Source organism: Panulirus ornatus, chromosome 8, assembly GCF_036320965.1.
Source record: "Panulirus ornatus isolate Po-2019 chromosome 8, ASM3632096v1, whole genome shotgun sequence".
NCBI lineage: Eukaryota > Metazoa > Arthropoda > Malacostraca > Decapoda > Palinuridae > Panulirus > Panulirus ornatus.
Genome location: NC_092231.1, coordinates 2,920,195 through 2,941,159, shown reverse-complemented (window position 1 = coordinate 2,941,159; position 20,965 = coordinate 2,920,195). Strand labels below are relative to the sequence as shown.

Here is a 20,965-nt window from a genome sequence, read left to right as displayed (position 1 = left end):
AATTTATATCCTTCAACTGTCTAAACTCCTGCTATGAGACTGTGACATCCTCTCATCTGCAAGCAGAGATCCTCTACCTCAGGGATTTCAGTGTTCACCATAGGGAATGGTTGAATTCCTCCCATGCGGATGGTGGACAGATGAAAGCCTTCACGTTCTCCATTATCAATGATTTAGAGCAAATTATCTCCCACGCAACCCATTTTTGTGACCGCTGTGACCACTCTCCTAATATTCTCGATTTTTCTTTCACCTCTAGTCCATCTCAGTGTATATACACAGTCTTGCTCCCAATTGGTTCATCTGATCACGCTCTCATAAATGTATCTATTCTAATGGCATCTACCCCCCCCAGCAGCCCTTTCTAAGTGTGAATACTGGCAACTGAACAAAACTGACTAGAATAACCTAAGTAACTTCTTTTTTTACTTTGCTTGGGTACTTGGGTAGGTTACTGTCTCTCATGTGGTGATGCTTCTGTCTCTAGCATAGGTTATTCTTGCAGGAATGGAAGCTCCTCTCTTCCTCCAAGGTTACTTCTTCATCCATTTCATGGTTCAACCATTCCTGTTCTGAGGCCATTTAGACATGGGATCAGGAATATCAGTCTTGGGAAACTCTCCTTCCTCTGGCTCTCATGCAGCTTTTATTACTGCTTGTAATTGCTACAAGCACGGTATCTGTGAGGCAAAATGTTTATTCCAGGGAAGTGCTATAACCTCCCCTCATTATCCACTGATAGGTCTTTCTGGTCCCTAGCTAAGGGCATCTCCAACAGCTTCTGTCGCTCTACCTCATCTTCACTTTTTGTTCTCACCACACTATAGCTGCCTTTCCAGTTAACAAAGCTACTCTCTTTGGTTCCTGTTTTTCCTCCAACTCCACCTTGGATGACTCTAATATTCTTTCACCCCCTGATACTCCTCTTACTAATCCTATGCCTATCCCATAATCTCTTTTTGGACTGTCCAGAAAGTACTTCTTTCTGTGGACACAAGCAAGGCTTATGGTCCTAATGGCATATATCCCTGTGTTCTGAAAGAGCATGCATCTGAACTTGCACCTGTGCTTGCTTGTCTTTTCTGTTTCTGCGTAAAAACCAAAACTTTTCCTTCTCCTTGGAAACATGCATTTATACATCCCATCCCTAAGAAGGTTGACCATTCTGACTATAGTTCTATTGCTTTAACATCTACCATTTCCAAAGTCTGGATCCCTCCTCAGCCCCCATATCCTTAAACATCTTTAAAATCACTGTCTTCTCTCTGATCACTAGTATAGCTTCTGTAAGGTGGGATCCTCTGGTGATATTCTTGATTTTTCTATCTTACTAATGTCTGGTCATCTTCCCAGAAAGATTTTGAGGAGTCTTATGTAATTGCCCATGACATATCTAAGGTTTTTGACAGGGTTTGGCATCAGGGTCTCATCTCTAAGCTCCCCTTCCTCACTTTGCTGCTTCATATCTACCTTCCTCTTTGGCCAATCTATCTCTGTGATTGTTGATGGATCAACCTCCTTTTCTCCATCAGTAGTGGTGTCCCTCAAGTTCTGTCCTGTCCCCTACACTTTTTTTACCTTTTTTCAACAATTACCTCTCCACAAATAATCCCTTGCACTCAGATGCTGACCATTCAATGCTGCATTCATCCACATCCTTCAATTCAGATGTAGTATCTTTCTAAATGTAACTGTTAAAGTTACAAGTAAAGTATGTTCATAGATTATTTTGTTTATGAAGGAAAAATGGAAAATGAGTCATTCCATTTGCTTGTAAGGTTATAAAATTAAGATGTACATGAAGGCTATGCTGTTCACTCAGTATTGTAGTAGTAACCTTTCTCTGGGTAATACAAGGCTGTGTGTACTTTTGTGTTTGCTTTATCTTCCTCTGTACCCATGAGTGAAATATCAGCATAACAAGTTCTAATGTGTATCTCAACAGATGCTGGTCCACCCTCTGTACAATGTTGGAGTTGACTCATCTGTGTCAGCTCTTCAGCATTTCAACAATTTACCTGTGCCTCAGACAAGATTATGCAATGCAACACATGTCACAAATAAAGAAGCCAAGGTTCAAACATAAGGATTATTCTATATATAGGATGTATTACTAAATAGATTTTTTACTCAGTTCAAATTTTTCTAACAAAATAACCAGGTATATTGTAAATATCATGTGTGAATAGAAGATAAGGGCATTGTAGAAATAAACTAGAGGCTGTGGCAACTGTTTGAAGATTGATTCCTTGAAGTATAACAGGGATGAAATATGCACGAGTTGAAAAGGTTGTGAAGTGCCTGAAATCCACCTGCTGATTTCATTCATTGTTCGAGAACTCACAAAAAAGATAGATGAATTTTTGTGATTGGATTTACACTGTGCAATATCCAAAGGTTTTAAGTTAAATATCATTGTTATTAATTTTGTCTGAATATTTCAAAAACCGGTTCATACATAGTTATTTGTAATATGTATTATTGTATTGTTTTATTATTTCTAACATGAAAAGACTGCAAGCCCCAAACTATGTTCATTTTAAGCAAGGGGTTTGTTTGTATTTAATAGCATCTGGATAGTGTTTATTAACAAGAATGCTTTACATTAAATAGTGTATTAACAAGGATGAGTGTTCCTCTGTTTTCTTTCATTTATTTGTTCTTTATGTCTTTTATATCATTCAGAGCAGATTGGTGCAAGGAGAATTACCCATCTTCTGACCCTGAAGTGACAGATACCCTAGTATATTTTGAAACATATACTGAAAGGATTTTGTTTGTATGGCAGATAATCAAATAAATGAAAAACATTGTTAGCACATATTAGGTGTTACATGTTTGCATGCACCAAGCAGATGACACTTGTTTGTTTTCAGCATATACACATGTGGGAAAGAAAGCACAGGTTTTGCTCTGCATAGTCAGCTCTTGTTAATCCAGGTTAGTTCCAATATTTCAAAGAATGTCAGATAAATTGATGAAAGGGTATTTGTTTGTCAAGAGGACTAAAACCTTAGGTTCATTGTATTTAAAAGTAACAATTTAATTTTCTTTGATTTTAGTGTTTAACCTGCCTTGGCAACTCTGTATTTACCGGTAAGAAAAGTAAAGGAAAAAAGTGAAATCAAAACTAGAATTATTGATCAGTTATGTGATACAAGGTGAGAGTACTGGTTAGCTTCCATGATTTACTTTTGTGCACTTCTTTATTTGTAGTAATAAACCATAAAGTCCCAGTTTGTTTCTTGTACTGTATATGTTTACTTATAGCAAGTTATGTTATTACTATTATAATTATAATTTTTTTCAAACCAGATTCCTATTTCCCATGTTAAGAAGGTAGTGCCAGGAACAGACAGAGAATGGCCTCATTTGTTCACACACATTCTCTAGCTGCCATGTATAATAAATATGAAGAATATGTGGAAAAAGAAAACGTTATCTCAGTACAAAATGGGTTGGGATGGTATTGCAGTGGAATTTATTAAAAATGAGGGTGACTGTGTTGTTGATTGCTTGGTAAGGATATTCAATATATATGTATGGAACATGGTGAAGTGCCTGAGGATTGCATAGTACCATTGTACAAAGGCATAGGGGATAAAGGCGAGTGTTAAAACTACAGAGGCATAAATATGTTGAGAATACTTGGGAAATTATATGGGAGGATATTGTTTGAGGACAATATGTGGTGTGAGGTGGTTTGATCAAGTAAGTAATGTAAGGGTAAGAGAGATGTGTGGAAATAAAAAGAGTGTGGTTGAGAGAACAGAAGAGGGAGTTTTGAATGTTTTGAAATGGTTTGGTCACATGGAGAGAATGAGTAAGGAAAGATTGACCAAGAGGATATATGTGTCATAGGTGGAGGGAACGAGGAGAAGTGGGAGACCAAATTGGAGGAGAAAAGATGGAGTGAAAAAGATTTTGAGTGATTGGGGCCTGAACATGCAGGATGGTGAAAGGCGTGCAAGGAATAGAGTGAATTGGAACGATGTGGTATACCGGGGTCGAAGTGCTGTCAATGGATTGAACCAAGGCATGTGAAGCGTCTGGGGTAAACCATGGAAAGTTCTGTGGGGCCTGGATGTGGAAAGGGAGCAGTGGTTTCGGTGCATTATTACATGACAGCTAGAGACTGGGTGTGAATGAATGGGGCCTTTGTTGTCTTTTCGTAGTGTTACCTCGCACACATGAGGGGGAGGCGGTTGTTATTCCATGTGTGGCGGGGTGGCGATGGGAATAAATAAAAGCAGACAGTATGAAGTATGTACATGTGTATATATGTATATGTCTGTGTGTGTATATATATGTACATTGAGATGTGTAGGTATGTATATTTGCGTGTGTGGACGTGTACGTATATGCATGTGTATGTGGGTGGGTTGGGCCATTCTTTCATCTGTTTCCTTGCGCTACCTCGCTAACGCAGGAAACAGTGACAAAGCAAATAAATATTGATTGAGAGGATGAAGGCATGTACAGAGCATTAGATTTGGGAAGAGCACTGTGGTTTCAGAAGTGGCTGATTCAAGTGAGAAACTGCATCAGTCGGTGACTGCATTTAGAAAAGTGTGTGAAAGGAGAAAGTTGAGGGTGACTGTGAATAAGAGCAAGGGTATTAGGTTTAGTAGGGTTGAGGGACAAGTTAATTGGGACATAGGTTTGAATGGAGAAAAATTAGAGGAAGTGAAGTGTTTCAAATATCTGGGAGTGGACTTAGCAGCAGATGGGGAAAAATTGGAGGAAGTGAAGTATTTCAGATATCTGGGAGTAGGCTTAGCAGCACATGGAACCATGGAAGTGGAAGTGAGTCACAGGGTTGGGGAGGGGGTGAAGATTCTGGGAGCAATGAAGAATGTGTGGAAGGAAAGAATGTTATATCGGAGCATAAAAATGGGTTTTGCTTGAAGGAATAGTAGTTCCATCAATGTTATATGGTTGCGAGGCATGGGCTATAGATAGGGTTGTATGGAGGAGGATGGATTCGTTGGAAATGAAATGTCTGAGGACAATATGTGTGTGAGGTGGTTTGATCGACCAAGTAATGAAAGGGTAAGAGATATGTGTAGAAATTAAAAGAGTGTAGTTGAGAGAGTAGAAGAAGGTGTGTTGAAATGGTTTGGACATATGGAGAGAATGAGTGAGGAAAAGTTGACAAAGAGGATGTATGTGTCAAAGGTTAAGGGAACAAGGAGAAGCGGGAGACCAAATTGGAGGTGGAAGGATGGAGTGAAAAAATTTTGTGATCAGGGCCTGAACATACATGGGGGTGAGAGGCATTCAAAGAATAGAGTGAATTGGAACAATGTGGTACACCAGGGTCAGTGTGCTGTCAATGGACTGAGAGAATTTTTCTTTCATTGTGTGAGTGCTTGTAGTTGATGAACAGTCAGTGGTCATTCTTAGTGCTCTGTTTTGTGTAGTTTGCAGTTTTGTTTCATTGCTTTTGACAGGGTGGATGACCATGTAGGTGATAAACAGTTTAGGGTGAAATGGATATATTGCTGCTTAAGGATTTCTTTTATACAAATTTAGTACCTGCCAGTTTTGTGAGGGTGTTTATTTTGCTTGTTGCACTAGTGCTGACATATGTGATGTGTGGGGTGAATGGCATGTGTGATGCTCAGAACGGAATGGAGTTTTGTTGACTAGAATTGATTGGATTTTCTAGGTGTGAGGAGGGTTATGTTGGATTTGTACTTGTCTGAAGTAATATATAAATACAAGCTAAAGAAATTTCTGGTAAAGTATATACTTTTCAATGTTCAACAGTGTGAATCCATTATGCAAGTAATTATGAAATACCTCAATTCATCGTCAGGAACTAAACAATTTTTTTTTTTTTTTTTTTTCATACTATTCGCTATTTCCCGCGATAGCGAGGTAGCGTTAAGAACAGAGGACTGGGACTTTGAGGGAATATCCTCACCTGGACCTCTTCTCTGTTCCTTCTTTAAACAATTTGTACAATACTCAAATTTCTGTCAGTCATACGAAACAAAATAAATATAAAAATAATACCATTACACAAATACATTCAAGAAATACGAGGCCTTCAATCTTATAAAGGAATACAAAGCAACTACATAGGCCACAGTTTGAAATAAGCTTAATGTTAATTAGTAATCCAAAGCGCAAGAACATGAAGTATTTCATGAAACAAAGACTGTACATTACTATTTTGAACAACACCATTACATTTAAAACTTCCTCCCCTCTTCTTCCTCCTTCACTTTTCTCCCTCCATACATTTCTTATAACTCTATCTCTCCCTTTCCCCCTCCCTCTGTCTAGAAAGCAAAGATAATAACATTAGTAGTTCACAAAAGTAACCAGAACATAAAAAAGGCTCAATGTTTTTGCCAAAACAATATGGGTCTGTAAGTTTAATTAGATCCAACAGTCTTTGAAAGTGGTTAACAATAACTATATTAATGCGAGTTAACATGGATTTATATCAAAATACACAAGCTCGATTACATAATTAAAAATTGCTCCAATGTAAAAAGGGGAGTAAAACTGAGGGTAAGAATTATAAAGGAATGTTTCTTCAGCACATCTGGCATGATGTACTGTAAGACAGAGACTGACTGTATAAAAAATGATCAATTTGTAAAGAACGTGGTGGGTTTAGGAAGGGAAGAGGATGTGCAGTAGTTGGTAGGTAGCCAATGACCAGGGAGGAATGGTACCAGTACTACTTACGTGTGTATCAGGAGGGTTAGAGACAGCTCCCTAACTCAATCTTTCTTTGGCTCTTTGTATCCTTCTCCCATAAAATATTTCCTCCCAACTATAAGCATAATGAGTGTGTGGAAAAGTCACCTTCATATCGCATGTAACTTTTAAAGAAATAATGTTTATAAGCCTAAACAGATGATGGCCAAGTCTACAAACATTATTTATTTTTGGGAATTACTCTTTGCATGAATACTATAAAAGGTCAAAGGATACTTTTAATGTAACCCAATTACATGTACTAAATTCCCTGTATCCATGGTGACCAGTTACAATGGGGTCAAGTGGAAAGAAGGTGGTGGTGATTTTCGTTAACCTAATAATATGGCACAAAATCAAACTGAAAATTACAGCTATATAAATTCTTTGCCATTGTACCAACACCCTATCAAACTATGAGATACATCATTATCAATGCTATCATTAACCTTAACTTGCACAGTGACAAAAACTTGAAAGACCAGCATTACCATCAATATACACATTCATCACAGGTTTAAAAAGCACTGTAACCCTAAATTTACTCTCTCAATAGAATTTTCTCAAGTTATATAAAATCATCCTTATCCTTAAAGAAAGAAAAATAAACAATACAAAAATAAATATAGCCATGTGAAGACTATAGATAAACAGTGCCATCAGTATTAATAGATGACAGTTAACAGCATTGTTACCAAGATTCTTTTATCAGGAATTTTTTCACCTTGTATATGAATGAAATGATTATTATGCTTTTATTTTGTTACAATCACTGTAATATATACGCAATACTCTATAAGTAACATCTATAAGGATATTATTGACATATAAGTGGTAGCAGGAAAATAATGGCTGTCAATATCTACACAAACTGCAGAATGCCTTCCACTCTTATGTTTCGAGGGCAATTATACAGGAAAAAGGAATTCAAACAGCAATAGACCACTGTGTCCTTTCAAGGCTGTTTGTGATAGTGGAAAATCAGCATATGAGTGTACTGAATTATTTGTGGAGAGAAAATCGTTGCAAAAAATATGAGAAAAGCATAGGGGACAGGACAGAACCTTGTGGGAAACTGCTGTTGATGGAGAAAAAAGGGGAGGCTGATCCATCAACAACCACAGACTGGCCACAGAGGAATCTAGATATGAAGGAGCAATGTGAGAGAGGGAAGCTAAGAGATGAGACCCCAATGCCGCACCCCGTCAAAAGCTTTAGATATGTCAATGGCAACTACACTTGAATCCCATAATCTTTCAAGGATAATGACCAGTCATTAATGAGATAGGAAAGAACATCACCAGTGGATCTTGCATTACAAAAGCCATACTAGAGATCAGAGAGAAGACTGATTTTAGATTTGGATTTGGAAATGGTAGATGTTAAAGCAATAGGGCGATAGTTAGAAGGGTCAGAATGGTCACCCTTAGGGATGGGATGTATCAATGTATGCTTCCAAGGGGAAAAAGTTTTGGTTTTTAAACAGAAATGAAACAAACGAGCAAGCAAAGGTGCAAGTTCAGAGGCACACTCATTCAGTACACGGGGTGGATTCTGTCAGGACCATAAATCACTGAGAATGGAGAATGTGAGGGCTTCAATTCCCCTATCATCCACATGGGAGGAATTCAACCATTTTCTATGGTGAATGGTGAAATCCCTGAGGGAGAGGATCTGTGTCAGCAAGGTAACGCTATAAAAGACAAAAAAAGGCCATATTCGCTCACAGTCTCTAGCTGTCACGTGTAATGCACCAAAACTGCAGCTCCCTATCCACATCCAGACACAACAGCCCTTTCCATGGTTTACCCCAGATGTTTCACATGCCCTGGTTCAGTCCACTGACAGCACATGGACTCCGGTATATTTTCATACTTGATCACCATTTCCCACATTAGTGAGGATGTGCCAGGAAACAGATGAAGAAAGACACACACACACACACATGTATGGGGCTAAGGGAGAAAGAATAATTCCCACGTATTCCCAGCACATCATAGAAGGCGGCTAAAAGGAGAGGGAGTAATGAAAGGGTAAGAGAGATGTGTGGTAATAAAACGAGTGTTGTTGAGAGCGCAGAAGAGGGTGTTTTGAAATGGTTTGATCACATGGAGAGAATGAGTGAGGAAAGATTGACAAAGAGGGGGTTGTCATTTCATGTGTGGCGGGGTGGCGATGGGAATGAATAAGGGCAAACAGTATGAATTATGTACATGTGTATATATGTCTGTGTGTATATATATAAGTTGAGATATATAGGTATGTATATGTGCGTGTGTGGACGTGTATGTATATACATGTGTATGTGGGTGGGTTGGGCCATTCTTTCGTCTGTTTCTTTGCGCTACCTCGCTAACGTGAGAGACAGCGACAAAGGTGGAAAGATGGAGTGAAAAAGATTTTGAGTGATTGGGGCCTGAACATGCAGGAGGGTGAAAGGCGGGCAAGGAATAGAGTGAATTGGATCGATGTGGTATACCGGGGTCGACGTGCTGTCAATGGATTGAATCAGGGCATGTGAAGCGTCTGGGGTAAACCATGGAAAATTCTGTGGGGCCTGGATGTGGAAAGGGAGCTGTGGATTCGGGCATTATTACATGACAGCTAGAGACTGAGTGTGAACGAATGGGGCCTTTGTTGTCTTTTCCTAGTGCTACCTTGCACACATGAGGGGGGAGGGGGATGTTATTCCATGTGTGGCGAGGTGGCGATGGGAATAAATAAAGGCAGACTATGAATTATGTACATGTGTATATATGTATATGTCTGTGTGTGTATATATGTGTGTACGTTGAGATGTATAAGTATGTATATTCGCGTGTGTGGACGTGTATGTATATACATGTGTATGGGGGTGGGTTGGGCCATTTCTTTTGTCTGTTTCCTTGCGCTACCTCGCAAACGCAGGAGACAGCGACAAAGCAAAATAAATAAATATATATATATATATATATATATATATATTATCCCTGGGGATAGGGGAGAAAGAATACTTCCCACGTATTCCCTGCGTGTCGTAGAAGGCGACTAAAAGGGGAGGGAGCGGGTGGCTGGAAATCCTCCCCTTTCTTGTTTTTTTTTAATTTTCCAAAAGAAGGAACAGAGAAGGGGGTCAGGTGAGGATATTCCCTCTAAGGCCCAGTTCTCTGTTCTTAACGCTACCTCGCTAACGTGGGAAATGGCAAATAGTATGAAAAAAAAAAAAAAAAAAATATATATATATATATATATATATATATATATATATATATATATATATATGTGTGTGTGTGGGAGTGTCTGGGGAGTGAAGTCAGGGGTTAGTGAGAGGACAAGAGCAAGGGAAGGAGTAGCAATACTCCTGAAACAGGAGTTGTGGGAGTATGTGATAGAATGTAAGAAAGTAAATTCTCGATTAATATGGGTAAAATTGAAAGTTGATGGAGAGAGGTGGGTGATTATTGGTGCATATGCACCTGGGCATGAGAAGAAAGATCATGAGAGGCAAGTGTTTTGGGAGCAGCTGAATGAGTGTGTTAGCGGTTTTGATGCACGAGACCGGGTTATAGTGATGGGTGATTTGAATGCAAAGGTGAGTAATGTGGCAGTTGAGGGAATAATTGGTATGCATGGGGTGTTCAGTGTTGTAAATGGAAATGGTGAAGAGCTTGTAGATTTATGTGCTGAAAAAGGACTGATGATTGGGAATACCTGGTTTAAAAAGCGAGATATACATAAGTATACTTATGTAAGTAGGAGAGATGGCCAGAGAGCGTTATTGGATTACGTGTTAATTGACAGGCGTGCGAAAGAGAGACTTTTGGATGTTAATGTGCTGAGAGGTGCAACTGGAGGGATGTCTGATCATTATCTTGTGGAGGCTAAGGTGAAGATTAGTATGGGTTTTCAGAAAAGAGGAGTGAATGTTGGGGTGAAGAAGGTGGTGAGAGTAAGTGAGCTTGGGAAGGAGACCTGTGTGGGGAAGTACCAGGAGAGACTGTGCACAGAATGGAAAAAGGTGAGAACAATGGAAGTAAGGGGAGTGGGGGAGGAATGGGATGTATTTAGGGAATCAGTGATGGATTGCGCAAAAGATGCTTATGGCATGAGAAGAGTGGGAGGTGGGCTGTTTAGAAAGGGTAGTGAGTGGTGGGATGAAGAAGTAAGAGTATTAGTGAAAGAGAAGAGAGAGGCATTTGGACGATTTTTGCAGGGAAAAAATGCAATTGAGTGGGAGAAGTATAAAAGAAAGAGACAGGAGGTCAAGAGAAAGGTGCAAGAGGTGAAAAAAAGGGCAAATGAGAGTTGGGGTGAGAGACTATCAGTAAATTTTAGGGAGAATAAAAAGATGTTCTGGAAGGAGGTAAATAGGGTGCGTAAGACAAGGGAGCAAATGGGAACTTCAGTGAAGGGCGTAAATGGCGAGGTGAAAACAAGTAGCGGTGATGTGAGAAGGAGATGGAATGAGTATTTTGAAGGTTTGTTGAATGTGTCTGATGACAGAGTGGCAGATATAGGGTGTTTTGGTCGAGGTGGTGTGCAAAGTGAGAGGGTTAGGGAAAATGATTTGGTAAACAGAGAAGAGGTAGTAAAAGCTTTGCGGAAGATGAAAGCCGGCAAGGCAGCAGGTTTGGATGGTATTGCAGTGGAATTTATTAAAAAAGGGGGTGACTGTATTGTTGACTGGTTGGTAAGGTTATTTAATGTATGTATGACTCATGGTGAGGTGCCTGAGGATTGGCGGAATGCGTGCATAGTGCCATTGTACAAAGGCAAAGGGGATAGGAGTGAGTGCTCAAATTACAGAGGTATAAGTTTGTTGAGTATTCCTGGTAAATTATATGGGAGGGTATTGATTGAGAGGGTGAAGGCATGTACAGAGCATCAGATTGGGGAAGAGCAGTGCGGTTTCAGAAGTGGTAGAGGATGTGTGGATCAGGTGTTTGCTTTGAAGAATGTATGTGAGAAATACTTAGAAAAGCAAATGGATTTGTATGTAGCATTTATGGATCTGGAGAAGGCATATGATAGAGTTGATAGAGATGCTCTGTGGAAGGTATTAAGAATATATGGTGTGGGAGGCAAGTTGTTAGAAGCAGTGAAAAGTTTTTATCGAGGATGTAAGGCATGTGTACGTGTAGGAAGAGAGGAAAGTGATTGGTTCTCAGTGAATGTAGGTTTGCGGCAGGGGTGTGTGATGTCTCCATGGTTGTTTAATTTGTTTATGGATGGGGTTGTTAGGGAGGTAAATGCAAGAGTCCTGGAAAGAGGGGCAAGTATGAAGTCTGTTGGGGATGAGAGAGCTTGGGAAGTGAGTCAGTTGTTGTTCGCTGATGATACAGCGCTGGTGGCTGATTCATGTGAGAAACTGCAGAAGCTGGTGACTGAGTTTGGTAAAGTGTGTGGAAGAAGAAAGTTAAGAGTAAATGTGAATAAGAGCAAGGTTATTAGGTACAGTAGGGGTGAGGGTCAAGTCAATTGGGAGGTGAGTTTGAATGGAGAAAAACTGGAGGAAGTGAAGTGTTTTAGATATCTGGGAGTGGATCTGTCAGCGGATGGAACCATGGAAGATGGAAGTGGATCATAGGGTGGGGGAGGGGGCGAAAATTTTGGGAGCCTTGAAAAATGTGTGGAAGTCGAGAACATTATCTCGGAAAGCAAAAATGGGTATGTTTGAAGGAATAGTGGTTCCAACAATGTTGTATGGTTGCGAGGCGTGGGCTATGGATAGAGATGTGCGCAGGAGGATGGATGTGCTGGAAATGAGATGTTTGAGGAAAATGTGTGGTGTGAGGTGGTTTGATCGAGTAAGTAACGTAAGGGTAAGAGAGATGTGTGGAAATAAAAAGAGCGTGGTTGAGAGAGCAGAAGAGGGTGTTTTGAAATGGTTTGGGCACATGGAGAGAATGAGTGAGGAAAGATTGACCAAGAGGATATATGTGTCGGAGGTGGAGGGAACGAGGAGAAGAGGGAGACCAAATTGGAGGTGGAAAGATGGAGTGAAAAAGATTTTGTGTGATCTGGGCCTGAACATGCAGGAGGGTGAAAGGAGGGCAAGGAATAGAGTGAATTGGAGCGATGTGGTATACAGGGGTTGACGTGCTGTCAGTGGATTGAATCAAGGCATGTGAAGCGTCTGGGGTAAACCATGGAAAGCTGTGTAGGTATGTATATTTGCGTGTGTGGACGTGTGTATGTACATGTGTATGGGGGGGGGGGCCATTTCTTTCGTCTGTTTCCTTGCGCTACCTCGCAAACGCGGGAGACAGCGACAAAGTATAAAAAAAAAAAAAAAAAAAAAAAAAGTGTGTGTGTATGTGTGAGTGTGTGTGTGTGATTTCGGTGCATTATACATGACAGCTAGAGACTGAGTATGAATGAATGCGGCCTTTGTTGTCTTTTCCTAGAGCTACCTCGCACGCGCGCAGTTGGAGATGGATGCCATTTCACGTGTGGTGGGGTGACGACGGGAATGGATGAAGGCAGCAAATATGTATATGTACATGTTTATATATGTATATGTATGTATACGTTGAAATGTGTAGGTATGTATATGAGCGTGAGTGGGCGTTTATGTATATACATGTGTATGAGGGTGGGTTGGGCCATTCTTTCGTCTGTTTCCTTGCGCTACCTCGCTGACGCGGGAGACAGCGACTAGGTATAATAAAAATGAAAATATATATATATATATCCTAGCATGAGCCATGTACATACCAATTTTATCAATCAAGCCTGAGGGTGGAGAACAGCTGGGTTGACTGTGGACTAACTGCAACAACCAGGATTTGAACCTATGTGCTAAACCCTGGGTAGCCTATGAATGTGTCACAGTCAGGAATGCTAACCACTATGCCATGGAAGTCAATATTGAAGAAAAAGTACTTTGCCTTATTTGAGGTAAAATGTTTGCTCAGGAGTTTGTATCCATTACTGCAAGTGAAATCATACAAGTCTAAAGAAACCTGATAGATAATTTTGAATACTTGTATTAGATCACCTCTCAACCTTCTCTTTTCTAGGCTGATCTCAAATGATTTTTCTTTTGTCAGACTAGGAATCATTTTTTGTAGCTCAGCACTACACTTTCTCCATTCTGTGTGTCTTTTCTTAGGTAAGGTGACCAAAACTGAACATAATATTCAAGAAGGAAACAAACCAATGAACTTCAAAGAGCAAGGATGATTTCCCTGGATTCAAATCCAAAGGCCCTCCCTATGAATCCACAAATTTTGTTAGCTCTTTTCACTATTTCTGTGCACTGTTTACTTGGGTTTAGGTCACCAGAGATTATTACATTCATGCCTTAATCCTCACCTACCCTTTGCAGGTGAACAAAATTCATACTGTAGCTTGCCATTTTGTTTTTGCTGTCAGTATTGAAAACTATGCACTTATCAATATTAAAATTCATTTGCCACCAATAAGCCCAGTCCATCTGTTTGTATATGTTAGTTTAAAGCTGCAGATGTTCAGGTTCAGTTGTAGATATATTTCTCAGCTTTTTATCATTAGCAGGTTTTAATATCTTGCAATGCAGCACATTATCAATATCCTTGATACATACAAGAAAGAGAACTAGTTCTAGGACTGATCCTTATAGCACTCCACTTGTTACGTCTGACAATTCTGACCATTAATCACAACTCTCTGCTTACAGCCAGTCAACCAATTTGATATCCACTGACATACAACCTCATCAATGCCATGTGATTTAATTTTTGCAAGCAACCTTTGATACATAACCTTATAGAATGACATCAACTGCCTTACTTTTATTATGCATGTTATGTATATCATTACCAAAATTAAACAGATTTGTCATATATAAGCAATTTAGTCAAAAACCATGCTGAGAATTGTTTATTAAGTGATAGCCCTCTAAATGGTTTAGTTTTATCTTGAATGATGGTTTCTATAAGTTTTCTAACCAAAGACTAACTGAATGATAATTTTCAGGCAATGACTTGATACTTCTTTTCAGTATCAGTGTTACTTTGGCAAACTTCCATTTGTCTTCCATGACTCACAGAGGTCAAGAAATCCAGGCTGTGGAAATGAACGTTTCTAAGAGGAGCATATGGGATGACTAAATGGTATAGAGAAATGAGAGGGTGTATGAGAGATTTGGTATGGCAGAGAGTGCAAAGCAAATGAATTGTGAAGTCGTAGAGTGGGTGAGACATGGTTTGAGCATGTGGAAAGAATGCAAGAAGGGGAATTTACAGGAAAAGAGTATGATAGTTTGATTAAGGAGTTGGTTTTAGAGGAAGACCACCTGTGACACAGGGAAACTGAGTAAAAGAATACTGGAGGGAGAGAAATGGTGGAAGAATCCATGGAATGGTGTATGCAAGTAAGGCAAGAAACAAACAGAGACTTTTGCTGTGGCCATCCCCAAGATGAGAGTTCCTGGAGGTAACGAGCCTCAGAGTTATACATAGATTAAAAAATTCCCAATAGAAAAAGTAAATCCTTAAAGATTCTTAAAACCAATAAACACAAACACAAATATGTATCAAATACCTGCTGTCTAAAAGTTCTTAAAAGGTCTGACTATAGAGCACACTAAAATATACCTATAATATTCTTTATATAAGCTTAAAGCTTCTCAGTAAAATTTACATAAATGTACAAGTAAGTACTCTGATAATTGCACCAATATTTAAGAAATGACTGTAAATCTCTGAAATTATTGCATTACATAATTCTAAAAACTATAACTAAAGAAAAACTGTATAACTCAATTAAAACCAATAATTTTTCCATCAGTCACACTGAAATCCTGTTTAATCACACAAGATAAAAATAAATAATATCAATATCATGAGTATTACACTAGATGGGACTAGAGAAAAATATTTTTATAGTGTTAACACCACATGCTACTGAGCTAACCTAAATCTGCATTTGGTCTTAAATGACCCAGTCAAGCAACAGTTGACTGAATGTTTTATCCTCCCTGGGATGATCATTTCAATTAGAGCTGATGCCTCATATATATGACTTTAAACTAAGAATGTTACAATTAATAACAACATATGTTTAGTTCTCCAGAAAGTCTTAAGCTATATTAACACTTTCAGGCATGGCAGGTGAACTCCCAGTACCTTCCAGCATGGGCCTCCCATGCTGGTGGTTCAGCCAAATATCAGCTCTCAGTTTACTCCCTAACATTTCCACTGTTTTTGTTAGCATAACAATACTTTTGGGTTCATGAATCAGAAAAGATGCTTCTGAAGGGAACTTTGTTAAAATCAATATTTAATATAAAGAGTATCATATATTCCAATAGAAGACAAAAGACTGTGACTATAAGGTAAAACAAAATATATTGTGATTATTTCCCATATTTTTGGTTTGTGTTTTTTCATACTTGTTCACCATTTCCTGCATTGGTGAGCTAGTGCTAAGAACAGGGAATGAAAAGCCGTATTTGTTAACATCCATCATCTAGCTGTCATGTGCAATGCAGCTGAAACAACAGTCCTCTATCCACAACCATGCCCAACAAATGTTTACATGGTTCCCAAGCCACTTCATATGCCCTGGTTCAGTTCATTGACAGCTTGCTAACCCCTGTACAACACTTGGTTCCAGAGCACTCTATACCACACACATTCAGACCCTGACCACTCAAAAATTTTTTCATTCCATCCTTCCATATCCAATTTGATCTACCCATCTTTATCCTTAAAGACAGTAATCTCCACAAATTCCCCGATGCACTCAAGACCTTTGCCTCCCTTCACTCACTCTATGGCTCACTTCAGCTCCCATGGTTCCTTTCACTGTCATAACCACTCTTGGCTAAAAAAACGCTCCACTTTCTCCAAGTTCTCTCCGCTAAATGTCACACCCCAAAGGACCTCTCACTTTTCAGTGCTAAATCTAATATCCTTGCTACTGAAAAGGAAAAGAGAGGAATGTGGGCATTACCTGCATGGAAGAAGTGCAAGTGACTGGGAAACATACATGATAAAGCATCAAGGAAGAAGGTGGAAGATGTTCTAATGGGACAAATCAAAAGAGAGCTTGCCTGTGCCATGGGCATGAAGGTCTATCATTGAAAATATAAGCACTGGAAGGATATTACTGAAACTGGTGGAAAACAGCTCTACTTGAGATGAATCAACCAGAACAAAGAACTTGTGGAAGGTTGCTTCAGAAGATAACACTTGCACCTTGGCTTTAACTTACAGCATAACCTTGGGAACTAAGCCCAGTAGTTGCAAGCAAATGACATGAAAGCATCTAAAAACTTGTAGACTGAAGAAGAGCAAATAAATTAATGAGTTATTCTTTTGAGGATGTGCATATAAATTTGTTCTAAGTACAAGATGATTAATTCATCATCACATCATAAATTACTTAAGAGATATACATAATTACCATAAATTGAATAAAAGAGATAAATATATTACTGGAATAACAGAAGGGATAAGTACACATCATTACCTTTGAACATAGCAATGACTAGAAACTGGATACAACCATGAGAGTACCTTTTTCTTCTGGCATTACTGACCATTTTACATACTATTATACTTCTTCATTAACTTCGGCATCCAATAAGCATTCTTCCTCACTTATGTCCTCTAATGGCTCCTTGCCTTCACGCATTGTTTTTCTGAAAGTATATAATATATATCAATTACTTTTTATAAAAAAAGAAAGTTATAGTAATAATGAAGTGAAATTATTTTTTCAGTCAGCCTGTCACAAGACGACTCTCAATACAAAGAGGAATGCAGAAGGTCTAAAAAAAGGTCTAAAAGAAAACTAAAGAGCTGATGAATCAGGTGCCCGAGTCTCAACTCAAGCTTGAATACATGGCCTGACAGATTAGCTTGTGCACTTATCACCACATCACTCTTAATTCTCAATCAAGATAGGATACAATAACAAAAATGACAAATGTTTTTGACCAAATGGCCTAAAATAGTAGAAAAAAAATCCTTATTCTCCAAAGATGCTTTTAAAAAATACATGTCATGTCCATCAATCTAAGAACAAATGCCCTATATCAGATGACCTTTGGAAATATGGACTGATAAACAAATACCAGTACTACACAAGTTATCTATCTACCTAATCTATATCTCTGATGCCCATTCCCTCTGGGATCGCCCATCAACAGGGTAGTCATGGCAAAAGAGTCTCCACTTATCACTGTCCTTACATGCCTTCCTTGCAGTCTTTCACCATTTCTCTCCCTCCAGTACTCTTGCACTCTATTTTCCCATGTCACACGTGGTCTACCTCTCAGACCATCCCCTTTAATTGTATCATTGTACACTGTCCTTGTAAACCTCCCATCTTGCATCCTCTCCATATGCACAAACCACCCATTTCAACCACTCCACAATTCATTCCCTTTGCATTCCCTGCCATACCAATTCTCTCATATACCACTCTCATTTCTTTTTTTCATTCTGTTTAGTTATACCACATGCTGCTCTCAAACAGCTCATTTCCACAGTCTGGATTCTTTACCTCTGTAACTCATTCCATGCCCAAGTTTTGGCTGCATAACTCAGGGTAAGAAGGACCATGCTGTCCTTTAACCTTTCTTCACTTCCACACTTACACTACCCTTCATTATTCTATTAAGGAGCCCAATGAGTCCTCTACCCTGTACTGCTCTCTCCTTTATCTATTTCTATACCACCAAACTCACTGAAGATAGCTCCTAAATACTTAATTTCTCTAGCATCTTCCAGTCTTTCTCCCCCCCATATCTATAACAGTTTAGTTCACTTTCTTATTTCACTCTATATGGTTTTACAAAATCTGTACTTTCATTGTTTCCTTTTAAACACCATTACTTTACTCACATTTACCTTCAACTCCCTCTGCTTACACAGATCATAAATGCACAACCTTCTGCAACTTCTCTTCACTCTCAGCAAACAAAACAGTGTCATCAGAAAACAGGCTTTTCACAAGCCACCATACTCCACAGCCACACCCCATCTCTATAGCCCCCTTTCCTTGATTCTGCTTTCATCTCTCTAGCCATACACATATGTTAAAAAGTGATAGTTACATCACAGCCCTGCCTCTCATCAACATCTGAACCGAAACTTTCACTCAACTCTCCATCAACTATTTACACCATTCAACAGTTGTCCCCTACCCCATATATCCTTAACACATCCCATAAAGCTTTCCACTAGACTCTGCCACACACTTTCTCCAGATCCAAAAAAGCTGCATTAAGCTCCTTCCCTTTTGCTAGATATTTTTCCACTGTCTATTCACCATAAAAATCTGATCCACACATCCCCTTTCTCTCCTAAAACCCCCTTGCTCCTCACTCATTCTGCATTCAGTCACTTCCACCTCTCTAGCAGTCAACACTCTTGCATACATTTTTCCTGGTATACTTAACAGACTTGTTCCCCTATAACTGCTACGAACAGCCTTAGGACCTTTTCCCTTAAAAGAAGAAACAATTATAGCTTTCACCCAATTCTCAGGCAAAACCTTTTATTTTCATGCTAAATCACATATCAAATGCATTCACTCAATCACACTTTCTCCTCTATACTCCAGGATTTCAGCTGTAATCCCATCAGTTCCAGGTGCCTTTCCTACCTTCAGCCTCATTATTGCCCGTCTTACCTCCCATTTAGCTATGGGCCCTTGCACTTGTATCCTTTTCCTTCCATCCTCCATACATATGCATGAAAGTTCTGCTTCTACTATCTCTGATTTTCATCAGTTCTTCAAAATACTCTTCCTGTCTTCCTTTCACTTCCTCCTTTTGATTCAGCAACTCCCCTTTCTTACTTCTCACATTAACATTTCCACTCTTACATCCACCTCTTACCTTTTACACTTTTCACAACAGTCCCTTGTTTTCCCTAAATTTTTAACTCAACTTTCTTCCAAAACTTTCATCTAATCTTTCTTTGCTTTCCTCAATTAGTTTCTTGACATTATACATACATATCTTTTATTCTTCCCCCTCCTTTGCTGAACTTCCACAAGTACATCCTTTCAAGCAATCTACCAAATGCCTTTTTCTTTTCTTCTGTGGCATTTCTATTCTCATGTGTCCAACATGCATTTTCCTTTTTATTCCTGTATGATAGAGTTGATAGAGATGCTCTGTGGAAGGTATTAAGAATATATGGTGTGGGAGGCAAGTTGTTAGAAGCAGTGAAAAGTTTTTATCGAGGATGTAAGGCGTGTGTACGTGTAGGAAGAGAGGAAAGTGATTGGTTCTCAGTGAATGTAGGTTTGCGGCAGGGGAGTGTGATGTCTCCATGGTTGTTTAATTTGTTTATGGATGGGGTTGTTAGGGAGGTGAATGCAAGAGTTTTGGAAAGAGGGGCAAGTATGAAGTCTGTTGGGGATGAGAGAGCTTGGGAAGTGAGTCAGTTGTTGTTCGCTGATGATACAGCGCTGGTGGCTGATTCATGTGAGAAACTGCAGAAGCTGGTGCCTGAGTTTGGTAAAGTGTGTGAAAGAAGAAAGTTAAGAGTAAATGTGAATAAGAGCAAGGTTATTAGGTACAGTAGGGTTGAGGGTCAAGTCAATTGGGAGGTGAGTTTGAATGGAGAAAAACTGGAGGAAGTGAAGTGTTTTAGATATCTGGGAGTGGATCTGGCAGCGGATGGAACCATGGAAGCGGAAGTGGATCATAGGGTGGGGGAGGGGGCGAAAATTCTGGGAGCCTTGAAGAATGTGTGGAAGTCGAGAACATTATCTCGGAAAGCAAAAATGGGTATGTTTGAAGGAATAGTGGTTCCAACAATGTTGTATGGTTGCGAGGCGTGGGCTATGGATAGAGTTGTGCGCAGGAGGATGGATGTGCTGGAAATGAGATGTTTGAGGACAATGTGTGGTGTGAGGTGGTTTGATCGAGTAAGTAACGTAAGGGTAAGAGAGATGTGTGGAAATAAAAAGAGCGTGGTTGAGAGAGCAAAAGAGGGTGTTTTGAAATGGTTTGGGCACATGGAGAGAATGAGTGAGGAAAGATTGACCAAGAGGATATATGTGTCGGAGGTGGAGGGAACGAGGAGAAGAGGGAGACCAAATTGGAGGTGGAAAGATGGAGTGAAAAAGATTTTGTGTGATCGGGGCCTGAACATGCAGGAGGGTGAAAGGAGGGCAAGGAATAGAGTGAATTGGAGCGATGTGGTATACCAGGGTTGACGTGCTGTCAGTGGATGGAATCAAGGCATTTGAAGCGTCTGGGGTAAACCATGGAAAGCTGTGTAGGTATGTGTATTTGCGTGTGTGGACGTATGTATATACA

At 39.5% G+C, this 20,965-nt stretch overlaps 2 protein-coding genes across 3 annotated transcripts in view; one reads left to right on the top strand and one right to left on the bottom strand.

Annotated features, from left to right (window-relative positions):
* The window catches only part of Fntb (Farnesyl transferase beta subunit), a 31,970-nt gene extending 28,734 nt beyond the window's left edge, over nt 1-3,236 (top strand). The window contains exon 9 of the mRNA XM_071663927.1: nt 1,946-3,236. Within this exon, the coding sequence (XP_071520028.1) occupies nt 1,946-2,086 (141 nt within the window). The 3' untranslated portion in view covers nt 2,087-3,236. The remainder of the gene's footprint in view (nt 1-1,945) is intronic.
* A 3,705-nt stretch (nt 3,237-6,941) lies between these two features.
* LOC139749735 (bis(5'-adenosyl)-triphosphatase enpp4-like) overlaps nt 6,942-20,965 on the bottom strand; it is a 50,531-nt gene continuing 36,507 nt past the window's right edge. For both annotated transcript variants that reach the window (XR_011713028.1, XM_071663926.1), the window contains one exon: nt 6,942-17,326. Coding sequence is in view for 1 of the 2 variants with exons in the window: in XM_071663926.1 (XP_071520027.1) it covers nt 17,239-17,326 (88 nt within the window). In the remaining variant the exon portion in view is untranslated. The remainder of the gene's footprint in view (nt 17,327-20,965) is intronic.